Source organism: Dreissena polymorpha, chromosome 8, assembly GCF_020536995.1.
Source record: "Dreissena polymorpha isolate Duluth1 chromosome 8, UMN_Dpol_1.0, whole genome shotgun sequence".
NCBI lineage: Eukaryota > Metazoa > Mollusca > Bivalvia > Myida > Dreissenidae > Dreissena > Dreissena polymorpha.
In genome coordinates, this window is record NC_068362.1 from 103,276,271 (window position 1) to 103,293,349 (window position 17,079).

General features: G+C 35.0%; 1 protein-coding gene across 4 annotated transcripts in view; it reads right to left on the minus strand.

Moving 5' to 3' along the window:
* LOC127841837 (WD repeat-containing protein 11-like) overlaps positions 1–17,079 on the minus strand; it is a 53,740-nt gene that overhangs the window by 22,085 nt on the left and 14,576 nt on the right. For all 4 annotated transcript variants that reach the window (XM_052370960.1, XM_052370961.1, XM_052370962.1 and 1 more), the window contains 14 exons: positions 16,887–16,959; positions 14,422–14,533; positions 12,556–12,774; positions 11,151–11,257; positions 9,483–9,615; positions 8,367–8,532; positions 7,493–7,567; positions 6,920–7,037; positions 6,554–6,619; positions 5,747–5,831; positions 4,825–4,968; positions 4,111–4,277; positions 3,598–3,692; positions 2,656–2,828 (listed from right to left, as the gene is read on the minus strand). In XM_052370960.1, coding sequence (XP_052226920.1) covers positions 2,656–2,828; positions 3,598–3,692; positions 4,111–4,277; positions 4,825–4,968; positions 5,747–5,831; positions 6,554–6,619; positions 6,920–7,037; positions 7,493–7,567; positions 8,367–8,532; positions 9,483–9,615; positions 11,151–11,257; positions 12,556–12,774; positions 14,422–14,533; positions 16,887–16,959 — 1,733 coding nt within the window. The remainder of the gene's footprint in view (positions 1–2,655; positions 2,829–3,597; positions 3,693–4,110; positions 4,278–4,824; positions 4,969–5,746; positions 5,832–6,553; positions 6,620–6,919; positions 7,038–7,492; positions 7,568–8,366; positions 8,533–9,482; positions 9,616–11,150; positions 11,258–12,555; positions 12,775–14,421; positions 14,534–16,886; positions 16,960–17,079) is intronic.

The following is a 17,079-nucleotide window of genomic DNA, read 5'->3' on the forward strand; positions in this document are numbered from 1 at the left end:
CTCAGCTATATTTATACACCAATAAAGTTTCATGTTGAAAACTTATATTGAGTTTCTGAGATAAAGCACTGAAAAGTTTGTGAGTGACTGCACTGACAGACAGACCAACGGTACGTTTAAGAATATTTAGCGTACCCGGGGTACATTAAAGTATACTTAAGAGTACACGGGGTACTTTAAAGCATTGCCCAAGCCGAACCGACAATTACCAATCGAGCTTATTGACATGTTAAATAAATGATGATAGTGGTAAATATGATTGTGTGAAATATAATACCATGGTTTTCCTGAATTGAGTGTACATGTGAATTAGCTAAAATAATGATAAAAACACCGATTGGGATTAAACATTTGTGGAACTGAATTTGGTTCACAATCAGTTTTTAACTTTTTTAAGCTGAAATAATATATATGTATATATATATATATATATATATATATATATAATCTGAAAGTATTTTCTTAAATCAATGCTATATCTTTGTATTAAAAAACTGCAACACTCATGACTGTAAATTAGGCATTACCATATTTCTTTACAACGTAATGCATGTACATCATCGATATATATAGCATTTAAAACGAAAATCGTTTTAAAATTCAAATGTTTGCATGGTGTTAGAACTACTGTTTTGATATCTTTGTTGTGAACAATGTGTTTAGGTTCAAAGTCCGAAAAAAAAGATGTCCGAAAATAACTGCGAGCTGTTAAAACGCGAAATTAAGTTGAATTGAAACAACAATGCGTTAAATATTATTTTTCATCAATCTGACATTTTTCACGGCAACTGTTTGGAGCAATATCACGAGGGTACTGTGAAAATCGTCAAATCTCACGATCTGACAATATTGACTGTTATTGACGCTTCACCGGTCTATTTCGTTTCCGTAGAGATAGCTAATGTCGTCCGTTTGTAAGCTCAAATTTGATTGGCTGACGGGTTCAATGGCTTATTCTAAAAAATAAATGCTGCTCGAGCAGCATATTGCTGCTCGAGCAGGAATTTTGCTGCTCGAGCAGCATTTAAATGCTGCTCGACCAGTAAATTGCTGCTCAAGCAGCAATATCCTGCTCGGGCAGCATTTTAATGCTGCTCGAGCAGCATTTTTTCTGCTCGAGCAGAAGTTAAAGTTTCGACCCCTTTGGTGCGCCATACAATTCAATACAATTGAATGTTGTGTAATTCAGCCTGCGCATTCATGACGTTAAAGACGGGTTATGTTTCCCTAAATTGTGTTTGGTAAAGACTGTCACTATATGTAGTGAACCAGTCTTCAGCTTACACCCACTGAAGAAGAGCATTCAGGGGAGATAATTGAGTAATGACTTAATTCTGGAACAGTAACGAAGAAAAACAAATAATGCGAGAATATTTAGTGCAATTCGCTACACAATTATGATGTAATTGATATAATTGTTCCTGAGGTATGTATTTAAATGTGATTTAGCATATGTCAAAGTGTTTTTGATTTGTTCAAGGTCATAAATAGCATCGCGAAAATATATGTCGCGTGGCAAATTTTTTTGAGTCGCATCCATATGTGGTATTCTTATGTAATTTAATGTCTAAATTTCCATACGTATGAACGGTAAACGCCCGCTAATAACTACACTTTTAAGGCAAATGTATTATGAATAATTTAAAATAAAATTGATGTTAATGATATGGATCAAAATCGTGTTATTAAACTTTACTATTCATGAACAAGTATTTATGGTTTTATATATGTGTTCGACATATACATTTTAATTGTCATGATGCGTTATAGTAAAGCATATATTAAATAAATGTGTAGAAGTTATCCTTGCATATGCAATACCCAAATATATTTATTAAATGTGTATATGTTGTGTTGACTGTTGGAATATTATGGCGTGTCAATCAGAAAATTATTGCTTAAAATTCTAACACGGCACGCGACTTTTTTTCTCTAGACAAAGAAGGAAATCAATCGTTGGTTTTTCTGAAATAAATTATGGGCGGAGCTTCATGTTTCGAAAATAGTTCCCAATAAATAAAGAAAATATTGCAGTAAAATGCACTTGCTTAAACCCGCTCTATAAGAAATGTAATAAATGTAGCATGTATATAAATGTAATGAAACAACGAATTGTATATTTGGTGATAAGTGGCATAACCACGCCTGCAAAGAATGTTATTTGTTAAGAAACGTAATTAAGAAAACATTTATATCATGTCAGCTTTCAGTAGCACCAATAAACTTGACGTCATTTAGTTTATACGATTGTTGTTCTCAAAGAAAGTGACGTCATTTGCAAAATATTTATGAATGAAACCGACGTCATATGTTTGTACAATTCCATGACGTTACTTAATAGTGAACTTTGTAATAAGAAGGTCGAAATATTGATAAATATAGTTCACGCCCAAAAGTTTAAACAAATTAATCACAATCGTGTTAGAATCGAAATAATATTTTTCTATGAAGGCTTGTTGTCGAATAACCCACAGTAAGGAGTAAAGATGCGTGTTATCGCTTCGATGCTTCGCACTCGTGATTTAATTCCTACGCATCTATACTCCTTACTGTGGGTTATTCGACAACAAACCATGATAGGAAAATATTATTTCCTAAACAACACACCAGAGAACCCCACAAAATTGCTTTATCACCAATTTTATTAATTCATACCATTCTGTTGGTGTTAAGAAGTTGTTCCGCCCACCGTTTGATCACCAGCGTCCGCTCCTGTTGGTTCAGACTGGTCTTTGCTAGCCAGATAGCGTCACTCCATTTGCCGTGCGAGATCAGATACTTGCAGGCGTCCATGCGCATATCAATCAAACACAGGAGTTCAATGCCGTCTAAACAAAATATATGAGCCTTGTTCCGAGCAAACTGGGCATAATGCATGTGCGTAAAGTGTCGTCCCAGATTAGCCTGTGCAGTCTAAACAGGCAAATCAGGGACGAAACTTTACGCGCCTAAACTTGATTTTTGCTAAGAAGAGACTTCATCTAAACAAAAAATGTCATAAAAGCGGAAAGTGTCGTCCCTGATTAGCCTATGTGAACTGCACAGGCTAATCTGGGACGACACTTTACGTAAACGCATTATGTCCAGTTTTCTCAGAACGCGACTCATATGAAAAATAATATAAAGTTGTATTTAATAGTGTCGACATACAGCACAAATAAAACAGGTATATTCAAACACAGAATATGTTTGTTGTTTAAAGAGAATATAAGTTTAAAATAATGGCAGCGAATGTTGTATAATATAGGCAAAGACGCTTTGATCAATCAAACAAGAAGTAAGACTTCGTCTAAAGACAATGTTTTATGTACTTTTTGTGTGCATTGTACTTTGCAAACAAACGTTTAATACTAAAATCAATCGATCACAGAATACTTTATGTCGTTTCATGAGAACGCAAGTACGGTTCACTTTTTAGAACAACAGGCATTAATTTATAAAAGTGAAGTATCTAAGCGTTTATCAGCAAATTTACAAACACAATCCATACGTTACATGTATATATGTGCGTTAAAATGCAAAAATATTGTTAACTGTTGTTTAATCCATGAAGTCAATATCATAATTGTAAGTTGCTTGTTTCGTTGTAAAACGAACCATAGAGCTGTCCTGCGGCTATGAGGTGTGTGGCGGCCAACTTGATGGTGCTCATGGATGTGTTGGTTTGTTGAACACACGAGGTCAGGCAGGCCCTGGACAACCAAAAACCAAATAAGTAGGTTACATTTTTGACTAAAGTAAAACGCGAATCACATTTTTTAGTTAACACTTGGTCAGCCGAAAACCAAATTTATACCACAAATGTTATCCCTCTTTATTTTTTTGCATAGATAAATAACGTTTATTTTAGAAAAATTTATTGTTGACCACAATAAAACACGCGAGTAAATTTTTGGGTTGATACTTATCAATTGAAAAATGAATTAACCAAACATGCGTTTGTAAATAACAGCTCTTTTTTTGCAAACAATCTTAAACAAACTGACAGACAGAGAGATCTAGCTTACTCATTCAGTAATCATAGGAGGTCATTTGATAAGGCGCATATGAAAATCAGCCGCCTGTAGCAACGAAAGCAGCGGCAAAAAAGTTATTATATAATGCACTCACTTCAGGCAATCGTTTTTGAATCTGTCATGATCCATATCAGTTTCCATGAGAACGGACACCGCCATGTCGACTTTATTGAGCAAGATGTATCGTCTGCTGCATATTTCCTTCACCCTCATGTCGCTTCGACGCTTGTTATGCAAAGCAAGCTTGCTGGTGGCATACGCCTACAGATGTAACACAAACAGATTGTATTTGACAAACATCTGCTGGAATGATGCGCAAATATTTATGATCCACGATGTGCTAATTTGTCCACTTAATTAACGCAATAAATACTTTTGTATGTTAAGATTTTCATTTCAATGTGTTAAGTGTGTCACGGAATTAAATTGGATCACATTCTCCAAATAATAATTCACCAAAGTGTATTTGATCATATTATAAAAAAAATATTTGACATAAATTATAAAAATATTGTTTAAGCCTGTTTTTGAACATTTTAGCAGTGCATAAAAACGAATATAGCAATTGTGTCGCGTTTTGAGAAAAATGGGCTTAATGCATGTGCGTAAAGTGTTGTCCAAGATTAGCCTGTGCAGTCCGAACAGGCTAATATGGGACCACACATTCCGCTTTTATGGTGTTTTAAGTTTAGGCGGAAAGTGTCGTCCCTGATTAGCCTGTGCGGACTGCACATGCTAATCTGGGATGACACTTTACGCACTTGCATTAAGCCCAGTTTTCTCAGAACAAGGCTCAATTTTAAACAACCTTAAAATCATCAGCCTGCATCGTGTCTCCGAAAGCGGATATTAAACAGTTGTCTTTTTCTCTGAGAAAACTAATATCCATGTCACCAATCGTTGTGATTTCGTCTGAACCCAAAGACGACTGGTTACCTCCAACATCAGTTTCCTAAAATGTCAACATATAACAATAAATCGAAATAAATAAATTAAGGCGAATTGAATTGTCTAGTTCATTATATCAATGTAGTGGTATGATAAAATGTTATTCACAATTGAACGTCATTTCTGACAACGGTAAGGAGCGATTATCAATTTTATTTTATTTTTTTATACTGTTATATTTCAAGTAATGTAAATGAGCGCCGACGTAAACATAGAAAAAAAATTCAAATGCAGAAACGTGCTTGAAATGCCTACATTATAATGCATAACATGATTCTTCAGTGAAGGAAGTGTCTATTTATCCTGAAATTGCATTTATATTTAAAAGCATTTGTTTGGCAAGTGTGTAATGTATGATTCTACGTTATATCTAATGATGAAATTGTAAAATTTGCTACCTAGGTATACGTATATATTCAGCAATAGTCAATGATAACGGAATGACTGAATTAACGTTGTGCTTAACCAATTTGTGCCTAATGGACTCTCCCATCCTTCTAAATTGGATCAATTTATTTCCAAAATTAGGGATGTCTAGTATATTGATTTCTATATTTATAATATTTCTTACAGAAATTCCTTTAAGCAAACAGCGCAGACCCTGATGAGACGTCGCATCATGCGGCGTCTCATCTGGGTCTACGCTGTTTGCCAAAGCCCTTTTTCTAGACTCTAGGCATACATGGGTTAAGGAAGAAGTGACAAATAAATATAAAGGTTGGTCAATATATGTTTTGGAAAGAATAAATACAGGGGACTTGCGCTGATGGAAATTATGTTACCAGCTTTCCAACCTCCGGTGTACGCCGCAAACATACAAATTTGACTAATTTCCAGAACTCAGTATCGAATTCGTCCCCGAATAATCTGTTTAGTATCACAATTGCTATAATAATGTGACATTGATAAAGTGTAAAAGTAGCATACAACCGTTAAATCGTCCTTCGTACATGCATTTGAGTTTATATTTAACAGGATGTTTAGTTTTTACTTTACACAAAAAGCTAAAACGTTCGCCGTGGAGTATTACACATGGTCTTCGCCTAACGTCCGAGAGGTCACGGGTTCGATCCCCACGGCGGCAGCGTACTTTGGGGAGATCCCTTAAACATCGAGTACCGGTTCTTCTCAGAAAACGGACCCAAGAGCGTTTCAATTAGCGTTAGGCTTTCGATCAAACACAGCTATGATAAAGACGTTTAAACTAACAATCTAGCAAAAATGTTCTGTGCATGTCAGTCTAATAAAATATACATATGCTCAACAAATGCGCATATCTTCTACTGATTATCAAACAATGCTAAGTGTCACATGAATCTCTCACATCTCTTATAACATTCTTAACCCATTTATGCCTAGTGGACTCTCCCATCCTTCTAAATTGGATTAATTTATTTCCAAAATTAGGGATACCTAGTATATGTATTTCTATATTTAGAATATTTCTTACAGAAATTCCTTTAAACAAACAGCGCAGACCAAGATGAGACGCCGCATCATGCGGCGTCTCATCTGGGTCTTCGCTGTTTGCCAAGGCCTTTTTTCTAGACGTTATGCATGAATGTGTTAAGATACGAATATCACTTTACCTTGCCACTTCAATACACCTATCTGCAATTCTTGTGTTCGGATGTCTTATGTATTGAACAACATCTCTGAAAAACATTTTGTTTAAGATTAGATCTTTGAAATACGTTGTTATTACATAAAAGCTCAAGTATTTGTAAACTAACACACGTTAAGCCATAAAGAGTATAATCAAAACCAACTGCATTGTGATGGTTCATGTAAACTAATATAAACAAAGTACCTTTATGTAGAATCTAACTGTATGTCGCTTTATTAGGTGAATTGATAGCCCGTTTAGTAAATACAATTGGCAATCTTCATAGAGCATTGTATTCGACAGATATGTCAAACGTTCAACTGAATAACAGTACAAATCACTCGCATACCTGTCCAATTTAACGATGTATTTCTCCAGATCCTGATTGAATGGCTCGATGTTTGTTTGCAAACTAAATTTCAGCAGCGATGCCAGCTTTGGCTCCATTAAGGCCGGGCTAAAGACGTCTACGAAATAAAAACAAAAGAGGGACTTCAGTTGCGACTTCAGGTGAGAACTCTTAACGGCACAACATTGGAACCTGTATTTACAGCGAGTGACCAATTGGCAATACAACAGACCAGCACATGCCACAGATACGCTGGAACGTTACAGATTACGTGTACATAATTTACATCATTAAACTTTCTGTTTCTAATTGGGCCGTGCTGTGGGAAAATGGGGTTTACTGCATGCGCATGCGCGTAAAGTGTCGTCTCAGATTAGCTTGTGCAGTCCGCACAGGCCAATCAGGAACGGCACTTTCCGCTTCTATATTTTTCATTTGGTAATCGTCTCTTCTTAGCAAATATCCAGTTAAGGCGGCAAGTGTCTGTTAATGCGGACTGCTAATCTGGGACGACACTTTACGCACATGCATTAAATCCCCTTTTCACAGAGACCGGCCCATATTTAAGTTAACCTGAAAGGTTCCACTTTGCTACTGAAGAAGTTGATTTCGATAAGACAGGTGGCGTCTTGACGTGGACGAAGTCATCTGAAAATGAATGTGTAATTTAGCAAATGAATGATCATGCTCATTTATTTATGTATAAGTTAAACAAAACGCACTTTAATAGCATACCGTGTTTAATCACAACACATTCTTGTTTGAAATGCATGTACTGCAATACAATTTAAAAACAATGAGCAATGTATACGGTTTCTTCATTCTTTATGTAATTAAAATGTTTGAATACAAGATTGACGATGAATTGTGACGGTGAAAGTGCATTGCAGTGAATTGTTTCGTTCACGCGTACTGAAAGTGACCTTTTTACAGAGTTCGACATGCATTGAAGTTTGTCATAAAATGCTTGAAATTGGTTGGTGTAAACGTTGGAACTAAATTTAGCCAGTAAAAAAAAACAATACTAAAATGACAGCAAGACAAAAAAGTAATCCTCAAATAGGCTCCAAACACTGATCCTTGGAGAAAAAGTCTAGCACTGAATCCATTCGGCCATCCGTGCTCGTATCGTTAGTGGTGTATTTTATAATGTATACAAGCAAGCCTGGTAATGTCACAAATTATAACGATAACAAAAGAACTCGCCAACCTATTCAATCGTTTCGCGTTTGTAACGCTTTATAATTATCAGGTTTTTAAATCGTCAAAAGATGCATATAATGGCTATTTTCGAGCATAGTAAATGTTCAGTATTACTGTTTCCTCGCACATATCAAATTTACAACGAAAATTTGGAAATCTGAAAAAAATGTCAATTTACCAAAACGTGAAAAATTCCCTTAATAATGTTAAAAAGGCACAAACTGGTGCACATATAAGATCATGCCTTTCTCGCTGTTGTCGAATATCGCCGGCGACTTCGGCGTTTTCTGTAAAACCTCCAGTAAGTGAATGCAGCCATCTTCAGTTGCTACAGCAACGCTGTCTGGTCCTGCCCAGCATACGCTGACTAAGTCAGACGACATCTGTGGACTGGCGACCAGTACTTCACACTTCGAATCGAAACAAATTAACACTTAATATGTTGAATACAGACTAGCATTAGTACAGATTTGGTTATTTTGTAGTAAAAAGGCCACAAAGTTAGAAGGCTCGACCTCATGTTAAATTATGTCCAGATATTGCACTTATTCAAGTCAAAATATATACATATATAACGGTGACAAGCCTTGTAAATTACTGAAAATATAATTATATAAAACTTGAAGATTATACAGACAACGCTTGAATATAACATTAATAATATAATAAATTAAAAAATTTAACGTATTTTAATATGTATGATATGTTATGTTATTGAATAAAATTATACATTAAAGCCACACATAAAAATGAACCATCAATATTTTAACATAAAAAAATAATAAATAAATTAATTAATTAAATAGGATAAAGCGTAATACCTCAGATTTATTTTATTTTAAATTTTGATAAAATTAATTTTATTGAAAACGTTTCATGTTGTTGATTCATTTTGTAACATAGTTTTCCATGGACTTTGTGGAATTCGCCACATTAAGACAAAAACAAATGTATGATTAATGAAACTCAAGAGGCAGTTTCATCTTTTATATATAACACGATATAAAACATAAAATGAGTGTAACGGTCAATTCAAAGGGGATTTAAACCAATGAAAGGCCCCGCCAAACCCCACACTACGTCCAGATAAACCAATTCTCTTGCTAAAAAGAGACTTTTTTAAACGAAAAAAATAATCTCATACTAGTTGAAAGTGTTGTCCCTGATTAGCCTGTGCGGATTGCACAGGCTAATCTGGGACGATACTATACGCACATGCATTAAATCCCCTTTCCACAGAGCGCGGCCTATTTATACGTCATTGTCAATAAGTTATTATAACTCCCGCAAAACGAAAGAGACTACCTAATTTTCAATGCAATAATACTTATCAACAAACAGTAAGCACCACGCTTCGTACAATCAACGTGTCCTTGTTCAGTTCGCAGATGTGGAAGCAGTCTTTGTACTGCAAGATGAACCTTGAACATGAATGTCCAGGGGCGAACTGAATACTCTGTACCTCGGACCCACGTCGTTCTATTGCTTTAGACCTTGAAATCAACAATCTCAGTGACGGATTTGTGAATATCGTTTGAATAATTTGCATTTTAAAAATTAAAACGGATTTTGGAACTTTTGTTTAAGTTTATATTTTGTAGCAGGTGTAATATGCAATACAAGTGAGCGACATGTTATATACATGAGTAAAATGATACTACTACAGCATCTGAAACAATGGTCAATTTAAAAAAATCGAATGCCACATTATATTGCTCACCGCTCGGATACATCAATATCTCAATAAAATCCGTTTTGGCCGTAATCGTTATATAGTATCAGAGGAGCATACATTACAAATGGACGAAACGCTAGGTGTATATTTCACCGAAGCGGCACATAATTTGATTTCGCCCTATCGAAATCTAAAAGAGTGAACTGTGTGGTTTGACCGTTGATTTTACACCACGACAATTATTGGACCGAAGGTTTTGATTTGATTCCACAACGCCAACAACTTATGGAATTAGTGTTGTTGTTTTTTTATTGTACTACAGGGAAAACTATGCAGTGCAGTATTTGCTTTGATTGTAAAATGTTTGATCATTTATTCGACGAAAATTGTCATTGTGTTTCACAACAAACTAATGAAATGAAGTGTGTGATTTGGTTTTACTACATGTACAATTTAATTAATGAACGGTTTGATATGGTTTTAGAAAAGAGACAACTAATGGAGTGAAATGTGTGATTTTATTTCACTCCAAAGACAACAAATTTAGTGAATTTTAAAATAAGATTTCACTAAAGAGACAACTTATTCAATGAACTTTGTGATTTTGGTTTCACTAAACAGACAACTAAATGAGTGAACGATGGTGTTTGGTTCCAATAAAGAGACAACTATTTGAGTGACCCTTGTGATTTGACTTCACTAGAGATACAACTAATTTAGTGAACGTTGTAATGTGATTTTACTTCACAGACAACTAAGCATTGAACGTTTTGAATATGGTTTACTACACAAACACTGAGACGACGAATTGAGTGAATTTTGTGATTTTGTTTTACTACAGGGACAACAAATGGAGTGAACGATGTTAAGTGGTTTCAATAAAGAGACAACTAATGGAGTTTTTTGGTTTGGACTGAAAATTGTGATTTGGTTTCACAGAAAAGACAACTAAGCTAGTGAACTTTGTGATTTCGTTTCACTGAAGGGACAAAAAATGTAGAGAGTTGTGATGCGGTTTTGCTAGAGATAAAATTCATGGTGTGAACGGTGTGTTTTACCATCCACGACATCTAAGTTAGTTTACGGTTGAGTTGTATTTAATTGGGGTTTGCCGGTTTTCCAATTTTCGTCAAAAGGAGTTAAAAAATGATTCAAATATAATGATTATTATTCAATAAAATGGGATCTAAATGATTTCGGCGAGAAGCGAGGCCTGAGAACAGTGGAAGTATTTCGCTCCACAAACTAAAAATATTGTTTATGGACTGAATAACTAACAGACAGTAGGCCTCCAAAATATCCCCTTGAGACTTTATTCGCGTGTATATAATAAACTATCTTTTATCTCCGTACCTTACAGATTTCATCGTTTTGCCATCTATCGTGTACATCTGCCCTGCACGAAAAGATATCATGAGTCTGTTCCCTTGCCAAATCAGTTGTTGTATCTCCAGCTTGTTCTGTAAAACGAGACCCATTTATGCCCAGTGGACTCTTCCATCTTTCTAAATTGGATCAATTTATTTCCAAAATTAGGGATGTCAAGTATATTTATTTCTATATTAAGAATATTTCATAAAGAAATTCCTTTTAAGCAAACAGCGCAGACCCAGATGAGACGCCGCATTATGCGGCGTCTCATCTGGGTCTACGCTGTTTGCAATGTCCTTTTTTCAGGACGCTAGGCATAAATGGGTAGCATCCTCCGCGCAAGGATTTGACTGGAACCAGCATAGCTGAATCAAATCACTGCCTTTATAATCAACCACGTGATGATAGCCTAGCCACGTGGTACAATAACTTTACTGTTGCTATTTTTACTTTTTTTTAAAGTAAGGTAATCATTTTTTATTATGAACCTAAACTTATAGATCTATACTATTTTCAAAATATAATAACAAATGATACTTCTTTTCATAATATAATACTCACACCAAAGAAATCAAATCCTACCAAATATGGTAGGACTTTTTGTGATGGCAAAAATTGTATGTGAGAGCAAAGAACGACAACTCTGAGTTCAACATGAGTTCATAACTAATGAGACTGGCGTTTTCTTTTATTGATTGGTAAATTTTATTTATAAAAATATAAGAAAACATTTCGTAAAGTATTCAGTTTGCAGGGGTTAAGTAAATTTAAGCAAATTTAAGCATTAAATAATATTGAAATAATAAAAAATATAACTGTCCGTTGATCTTGATCACATAACTATGATTTGTTTTTGCTGAAGGCTATCGTCCAGAAAAGGTGTGCACAAATATAGGATTGCAATATTTGATATGATATTCATCGTGCTCATAAATACCACTTTAAGATCCGTAAAACCATTATGATGTGGAACAGTTTTTTGTGTTGTTTTTATTTTTTGTGAGATCCGGTGAAGTCTCCGGTTTAGATCCGCATATTAAGTATCTCGTAATCCGTTCGCACGAAGCGTTTACAACTATACTTATATATAGTATAACGTGTCTTTCATAAGGGCAAACAGACAATGCCGTATGCTACTCCTAAGATCACTAAACATTGGTTAGGTTTTTTTAGTTACGTTTTGTTAATTTAAAGTTGGTTTATCTGATATGATCGAATATGTTAAAAGGTACCGAAAAGTTTACAGACTATCGAGAAAAAGCGTAACAAACAAATTTCGAATGAGGACTTTTAATTAATTATCCAATTATCTATTGTTTCGCTTGTTGAAACATTTTTTTAATAATCACTTGTTTACATTTTAATTTTGCCAAAATGCAAAAGTTACCTCCATGGGAAACATATTGTAAAGATCAAAGATCGCGGGTGGCTTTTCCGTGGCTCCCTTAGACACGTTGAACCTAACCAGAGTGGGGGAGTTATCGGGCTTTATGGAGGCGACGAACAGCTGCTCGAGGACGGCGCGCTCCTCTACCTCCCTAGAGACGCCCCTGTCGTCCACCACCGTCCGCTTAGACGACGTCGTTGTTGCCTGGTTGTACCACGTCTGCGTGCAAACGTCAGATTGATAACAAGTGGTATAACAGAGAGAAAACAAGTGATATAACAGAAAGAAAACATGTGATATAACAGAAAGAAAACAAGTGATATAACAGAAAGAAAACTAGTGATATAACAGAAAGAAAACAATGTGAATAAACAAGAAACAAATGCGATTACACTAATTAAATAGTGCAATGCGTGTTTATAGAAGTGTTATTTGTGTGAAACATTATTGGGTTAATACGTGTTGCCTGGTGGGTGCTATTTGTTCATACAATACTAGTTATATGTGCATTTGATGTGAAATGTGAAGTTAATGTGCTTAGTGTAGTAGGCGATGGCCTTATTGCTCTTATCTATACTCAATTATTTGTAAAAATTATGTGCTTATTTGTTTCTTTTATTTGAGATAACTTCAGAGAGATGTTCCCAAAAAAGTGTGTATAAAACCGATATAATCTAGTTAAGAAAATATATATGATGTTCAGAGCAGCATTTTTTTTTAATTTTGATGTAAAGAACAACAATTCTAAAAGTGCATGCGGTAGATAACCACTATGGGTAACCTATAATTTACAAAGTGTATACGCTATTTGTGTAAATTACTTGAAGTGAAATTTAAACGTTTCATAGAAATTAATATTTATAACTTAAATCTCTCTCTGAACCTTGTCGGTCATGCTGTTAATCTTTAAATCGATTTATTCTTAAATTGTTGTTTCGTCTATGGCCAGGATGTTGAAGAAAAAAACATATAACTCTGTTGAGGATAATACACATATAACTCTGTTGAGGATAATACACATATAACTCTGTTGAGGATAATACACATATAACTCTGTTGAGAATAATACACACATAACTCTGTTGAGGATAATACACATTTAACTCTGTTGAGGATAATACACATATAACTCTCAACTTTTAAACAACACTTGATTGGTGAAGACGAAAGTGGCACGATGATGTATCCAAATAAAGTAAAGATCAGTATTGTAAACATTATAAACGCTTACTTACTACCTGGAAATGACTAACAACTTTAGATAAATTAGATATTAAAATGTCAACATTTCAAGCTTCAAAACTATTAAATTATATTATTAATTCAATAAGTTATAATTATGTAGACATTACAATATTTAATAAAAACATAGAATATGCTAACTCTGTTCATCAGTGGTGTTCTGGAATGCGAATATAGCGACTTTTTATAGTCATTGTTGTAATGAAATAAGATTAAGTCATTTTTCTTCATTGAATAATGCTTCTTATTCGATACACGATTTCTTTCACATACTGGGTTCGTATAACAAAGCAACAATAATATAGGTATCATATTTGGAGCGGATGATATATAGATATATCAACCCCTACAAATGTGCAAGTCTCACAATGTTTAATGGTTTGTTACTTTATTTTTTTCTTTTCCACTAGAATTGTTTATCGCATTTTGATCATTATGAATTATACACGAATGTACAAATATTCTCTTACTTATCTTATTATGTTATTATATTCAAAAATATTTTGGCCACAGGTCTTTGTGTACGACTGGAATTGAACTTGTGAACTTTCAACACAATTATCTTAATTATATCATAAAACATGTAAAGTATAAACTTACTTGAAATAGTATAATATTACTTACAACAAGCGTTGGTTTCAATTCAGCGTCTATGACGTCATCGCTGATGAGCTGTTGAGTCCGCAGGTTCCAGAGTTCCAGGGTTCGCTCTTTGTACAGAATCACTAAATGAAGCCTGATGTAAAAATGAATTGATTTTAATACACTTGTTTTTAAAACAGTTATTGCAATGAGTACAAGATAAGTATTGATGCAAAGCATCAAAGGGCGTCGGGAATTTCAGTGTAAAAGGCACTCAATGAAGTTAAGCTACATGGAACGATTTTTTTCTACTGTAAATAATAATATATTGGCCGATTATTTTAAACAAAATAGGAAAAGATACTGGTATAACCATTATTTGTGATTTTGTGTTATAACCCCCAAATAACCATTATCTATGATGTTGTGTTATAACCCCCAAATAACCATTATCTATGATTTCATGGGCATAATAAAATCAAAAAATGGTTGCAATAAAACAGCATATTTATTTAAACTAAAATGTCTACACCAAAACAAAAAATTAACATATAACACAAATAAAATAATTTGATTCTACTGGGGCTCGAACCTTGGGCCTCTCACATGTGAAGCGAGCGTGTAACCACTACAATACCGAACCGCTTGAAAAATCACCTCCTAACTAAGATATTAATAAGCTATAAATAGTCGATTTAAATGTAAACCCGGAAGTTTAAACGCTGGATAGTGAGCGGGGTTAAAGATCCAAACCAAAGGGTCCATACCACTGGCAAGATACGGGTCAGGCCGGCGGCCTTCTATATGTAGTTCTTAAAAAACCTGTAGGAGGACTTGATAGTAATGAGACTGGGGTGCTGTGATGGTGCTCCTCATTGATAAGCGGTTGCTTCCTTTATCAAGACTCATTATTACAATTAATAATACGTGTCGCGCTTCGCGCTCTATAGCGCCTTTGTTAGTAAATAGGTGGTTGCTAGGATAGTGGAACAAAGAAGTTTTGTTTTTATACAAAACCAGAAAGTTTCACCGGTTCGCGTATTTGCCCAGTCTCTGTGATCTTTTATTATTGTCCAGTCCCTGTGATCAGTTATTAATTAAAACAATAAGCTCTGCATTATTGGCAATACATGTTGTAGTTAATGTAATAGGCCCAAATGCAGTACTTATTTACACTAATTTACACAAAAAATCACCACTATGCAAGATATTCTGACAACAAAAATATATACATTGATCCGTAAAATAACTTCTCCTCCGATAAGCGAAAAAAAACGTATTACATACTAGTCGCCGCACTTCAGTGCGACGCCAATGACGAAAGACATTTAAGTCCCAGCTTCGTTATCAAAATAATTGCAATGTGTATCATTATGTTAAAGGTGCTCATCTGTAGCTAACAGCTTCTTACATTTTTAAGAATACAACTATCTTTTCAAAATGCCATTTTTCAATAGAACAATACAATAACAAAAGTAATGCGATAAATCACTTAACCATAACACGCGCAATTAAATTACCTGGCCGGAGGTATACGAGCTAACTATTACACTACAATCGCAGTTAAATTACCTAGCCGGAGATATACGAACCAACTTTACTACTACACTCGCAGTTAAATTACCTGGCCGGAGATATACGAACCAACTTTAACACTACACTCGCAGTTAAATTACCTGGCCGGAGATATACGAACCAACTTTTACACTACAATCGCAGTTAAATTACCTGGCCGGATGTATACGAGGCAACTATTACACTACAATCGCAGTCAAATTACCTGGCCGGAGGTATACGAGCCAACTATTACACTACAATCGCAGTTAAATTACCTAGCCGGAGATAAACGAGCCAACTTTAACACTTCAATAGCTGTTAAATTACCTGGCCGGAGATATACCAGCCAACATAACACTACTATCGCAGTTAAATTACCTAGCCGGACAAATACGAGCCAACTTAACACTACACTCGCAGTTAAATTACCTGGCCGGAGATATACCAGCCAACTATTACACTACAATCGCAGTTAAATTACCTAGCCGGAGATATTCGAACCAACTTTAACACTACAATCACAGTTAAATTACCTGGCCGGAGATATACGAACCAACTATTACACTACAATCGCGGTTGAATTACCTAGCCGGAGATATAGGAACCAACTTTAACACTACACTCGCAGTTAAATTACCTGGCCGGAGATATACGAACCAACTTTAACACTACAATCGCAGTTAAATTACCTGGCCGAAGGTAAACAAGCCAACTATTACACTACAATCGCAGTTAATTTACCTGGGCCGGAGGTATACGAGCCAACTATTAAACTACAATCGCAGTTAAATTACCTAGCCGGAGATATACGAACCAACTTTAACACTACAATCGCAATTAAATTACCTGGCCGGAGATATACGAACCAACTTTAACACTGCAATCGCAGTTAAATTACCTGGCCGGAGATATACGAACCAACTTTAACACTACAATCGCAGTTTAATTACCTGGCCGGAGATATACGAGCCATTTCAATGGCACCTCTGTTGTCTTTGTTAATTGAGAGAAAGTCCGACCTTCCTGTAATACAGTGACATGTTTTCTATCTAATGGTAATAACTTTATGTACACTGTCACTCTCTCTTTCATATGCAGCATGTGTTTATAATGTGTGTTGTACACGTTTTGTGTATTTTGGTG